The sequence below is a fragment of the Emiliania huxleyi genome, assembly GCF_000372725.1.
Source record: "Emiliania huxleyi CCMP1516 chromosome Unknown EMIHUscaffold_1358, whole genome shotgun sequence".
NCBI lineage: Eukaryota > Haptophyta > Isochrysidales > Noelaerhabdaceae > Emiliania > Emiliania huxleyi.
In genome coordinates, this window is record NW_005201233.1 from 4,358 (window position 1) to 8,242 (window position 3,885).

The window sequence follows — 3,885 nt, forward strand, 5'->3', positions numbered from 1 at the left end:
AAGACCCCACAAAGAATACCCCAGGTGTCGTCTCAGGGGGAAAAAAACCTGGGGGCGAGGAGTTCATTACCTCGGCAGGGCGCGGCGCGCCGAGGTCGCGAACGCGGCACAGGCCGCGCCGCGGCGGAGCGAGGGAGCCGCGGCGCGGCGATTTCCGGCGCCGGCGCGGCCGGCGCCGGCGCAAGGGGCGCCGGCGCGAGGGCGCAAGAGGCAGCCGGCCCAGCGGGTCGCGGCCCTCCCCCGCGGCGTCGTTGGAGGGCGAGCACCTCGAGTACCTACGGCGGCGGGGTGCGCCGTGGGGCGAGCCGCCCGTCGCGGGCGCCGCCGCGCCGCCGGAAGGGGCGAGGCGGCGAGCGAGGATCGTCGACTTTTGGCCGGGGGGCGCTCTCGACACTTACCGGCTGAGGTCACGTCGTCGGGCGCGTCGACGGGCTGGTTGGCCATGGTCCGCACGGCGGGGCGGCTGCGCCGCCAGGACTCGCGCGTCGCTGCACGCGGCCTGCAGAAGGAATGACAGCTCGGCGGCAAGGCTTTTCTTGCGCCGGGACGGCTAGGCTTTTTGTGAGACGCCGCTCTCGCGGAAATCGAGGAAGGCTTGGACTTTTCTTTTCTTGGGAAACGGGAGTGTTGGTTTAGAAGAGGCTGGCCAGCGACTGGACACACCGGCATGGGGGGACGCAAGCAAGGACGGGGATTGGAGGTTGTAGAGAGATTTAACTTTTAAGCACAGCTCGAGGCGAAATAAAATTAGAAAGAAATGTACTCCCACCCTCTCTCTCTCTCTCTCTCTCTCTCTCTCTCTCTCTCTCTCTCTCTCTCTCTCTCTCTCTCTCTCTCTCTCTCTCTCTTTCTCTCTCTCTCTCTCTAAACCGTCTCACTCAAAATCTCTCTCTTTCTATCTCGGCTCTCTCTCTCTCTCTCTCTCTCTGACTCTCTCTCTCTCTCATGTCTCAAAATCTCTCTCTCAGAGAGAGAGATGAGCAGAAGCGGAGCACACACGAAGATCGAAGTCGGCACAACAAAAATCCCCTTTGCAGCCAAGCCTACAGGGCACCTAATTTATTTAGATTTTTTACTGCGGCGGATTTTCTTTTTATCGCCGAGCAAGCAGCGAGTCTTGCGCCGAGGAGCGAGTCTTGCCCTCCCTCTCGCGGGCGGCATGTCCTCGCTCGACGACACCGTCCGCAAGTATCTCAAGAAGGACGAGCATGTGCGCGCCGCCCCTAGATTTGGGGTCTCCCCGGAGAGAGGAGGGAGCGCCGCATTCAACTCGCGCCGCCGGCGCCTGTGCGCATCCTCGCACCAAAGTGCTCGGCGCGAGCGGGGGATGCGCGCTGAGGGGTGGGCGAGGGATATGATTTCGGCCGCTCCCCCCCCCCGCGCGGCCCTCGCGCCCAATCGCTCTCCTCCCCCCTCGCAGATTGTCCTCGCCATCCTCGGGCTCTATGCGACCGTGTACGGCATGGTCAAGATCAAGGGGATGCTGACATCGAAGCCGGTGCCCAAGAAGGAGGCCCCCAAGGCGCTCGCATCGAAAGTGTCGGGCCTCGGCGTCTCGTTCGAGGTCAAGGGCGGCGAAGGCGCTTCGGTCACCTCGGCCAAGTGGGGTGAGGCGTCCCCCGCTCGGCTCTCCACCGCCCCTACCGCCACTTTTCCTCCTCCTCCCCGCATCGACGACCACCCCTCGTGCCGCCAATCGAGCCCGCGCCTCCGCCCCCTCTCCCGCAGGCTTCGAGTTCCCGACGATGGAGAACTTTGACGAGTGGGAGAAGAACGAAGAGAACTGGAAGGCGTGGGAGGCGTGGGTCGACAGCCCAAAGTTCGAGGAGTGGGCGAACAGCGACGGGCCTGCCTGGTGATGCACGGCTGGTCGGGCCACGGCGTCTCGCGCTGCTCGGCACCCCCTCCCGCGTCCCGTCGGCCTCTCGGGAAGGGGCGTCGTCCCGGTTCCACTGCGTGGGTGTGGCGTGTGAGATCGACCATCCACCTTGTTCTCTCATGCCGCCGGCGCCGCTTAGGTGCCCACTGCTGTCCTGCGTCAAAAAATATGTATCAGGAGCACAGCACAGAAGTCTGAAGTCATAGTCGAACAGGCCGCGGCGCAAGCCCCAAGCCCAGGGGGTGCGGGCTGCGGGGGGCGGCGGCAGGGCGGCGGCGGGGCGGCGCGGCCCCGCCGGCCGCCGCGCCCCGCGCGGCCGGCGCCGGACTTCTTTAGGGGACCCCAAGGGTCTGAGGGCCGGATTTTTTAAGAGCTTTTAAGAAATGAGGAGGTTGGGGGGGGCTTAAATTGCCATTTAAGAGATTGCAGGCACGGGGGGTCCCTCTTTATTTTATTCGGCCTCGCCGGCAACGGCATGAGCAAAAAGGTTACATCACTTGCGCGGGCAACACTCTCACAGTACCTCTATCACGACGCGTACCCACTACAGGTCACTCAAGTCTGGATTGTTGAAGCCGTGCATGTTGGCGACCAGGATGGCGCCACCAAAGACGTACGGCCGCACAGAGGGCGGTGCACGCCGTAGGAATGGAAAGGCGGGCGCCCAAACGAGCGGCGTGAGGAACTTCCACTCGAAGTTCGTGGACTCGCTGAGCGAGCGCCAGTTGGACGACGGGTCGGCGTACCGTGCGCGAGCGTCGCTCACCGCCTCAGCCGTGGCGGCGTCGTGCTGGCCTCGCCGGAGCGACATGGCCGCCGCGGCCGAGGCAGGAAAGGGCGAGGAACGAAATAAAGAAAAACGTGGAGCTGCGCAAAAAAATGCGCGAAGCCTCTTTGCGCTGCTCGCTCGCGGCTGCGGGTCTCTGCGGGAGACATGGCCGATGCGCAAGGATCGAGGCGGTTAGTACACGATCGTCACGCCCCTCCATCCTCCCTGGGAGACGTCGGCGGCGATGCGCGATGGCGGTGTGACCGCTCAAGCTACAAGAGGAATTCAAAGAATTTCCGCGTGTTTTCACTTTATTTATTGGGCGCTGGTGACCGATTTGCCATCCCCAACCGCCCGAGCGCCCGAGGTGGGTCCTCAGAGGCCGGAGGCATGAGAAGCCGACATGCGCGCGGGGCGCACGAGCGGCGTAGCGAGAGCGGCAGGACGACACTGTGCTTGGCCGCCGCCTGTGACTCAGCAGCGGACACTAACATGCGTAACTCGCGCCACAGGCACAGCCGTGACCTCATTCCTGCGCCCACACCTCGACCTTCTTGGGGAGCAGAGGGTTCGACTCGTCCTCCCCGTGGCCTAGGCAGCCGTGGCCCCCCTCGCTCCAGGCAAAAGGGTGCGCGCGCGCCGTCCTGCAGCGTCGCCGGCCGCAGGCCAAGGAGCTCGGCTCCTCGAGAGCACCGACGGACGACGATCGGCTCCTCAGCAGTGGGACGCCGAGCTGGAGGCTCGGCCCGGAGCTCGCGCGGGCACGTGGAGCTTTCCGCTCGGGCCAGCAGGAAACGGGCGCCCCGCACAGCGACGCCCGCCGTAGAGTGCCGAGAGCTCGGCTCGACGCGAGCGCCGAGGAAAAGCGATCGGCTCCGCAGCAGTGGGAAACCGAGCTGGAGGCTCGGGCGGGAGCTCGCGCGAGCACATAGCGAGGTGCGTGCGCGGCGGCGTGACACAGGTGAGCGGGCAGCTGGCGCACATTTCGACTGTGGGAGCTGCCAGGAGTTTGCTCTCTCCGTTCACACCCCTTTGCAGAATTTATTAGGGAAGAATTTTGATACCCGTCAAGACGCCTGATGGGGGCAGCTTCGCGATGAAGCCGTCTGCTCCCCCAGCAAGGCACACACAAGACAGATAGGAGGAGAAAGGGGATGGTGGTGGGTTCGACGAGGAGAGAAGGAGGTGCTGGCGACGCGCACAGACTGACGTCAGCTCTGCTTCTGAAGTACACCTC

General features: G+C 64.4%; 2 protein-coding genes across 2 annotated transcripts; one reads left to right on the forward strand and one right to left on the reverse strand.

Annotated features, from left to right (window-relative positions):
* Positions 1-1,123: 1,123 nt before the first annotated feature.
* Positions 1,124-2,059, forward strand: EMIHUDRAFT_460564 (hypothetical protein). Its single transcript, XM_005788355.1, has 3 exons — positions 1,124-1,210; positions 1,421-1,607; positions 1,729-2,059. The coding sequence occupies exons 1-3, from the start codon at positions 1,160-1,162 to the stop codon at positions 1,857-1,859; spliced, it is 369 nt and encodes a 122-aa protein (XP_005788412.1). The 5' UTR covers positions 1,124-1,159; the 3' UTR covers positions 1,860-2,059.
* Positions 2,060-2,423: 364 nt separating this feature from the next.
* EMIHUDRAFT_252484 (hypothetical protein) lies at positions 2,424-3,578 on the reverse strand (the record flags this gene model as incomplete). Its single annotated transcript, XM_005788356.1, has 4 exons — positions 2,424-2,674; positions 3,052-3,115; positions 3,193-3,292; positions 3,541-3,578. 4 exons carry the CDS (start codon positions 3,576-3,578, stop codon positions 2,424-2,426), a joined length of 453 nt encoding a protein of 150 aa, XP_005788413.1.
* Between the last annotated feature and the right edge of the window lie 307 nt (positions 3,579-3,885).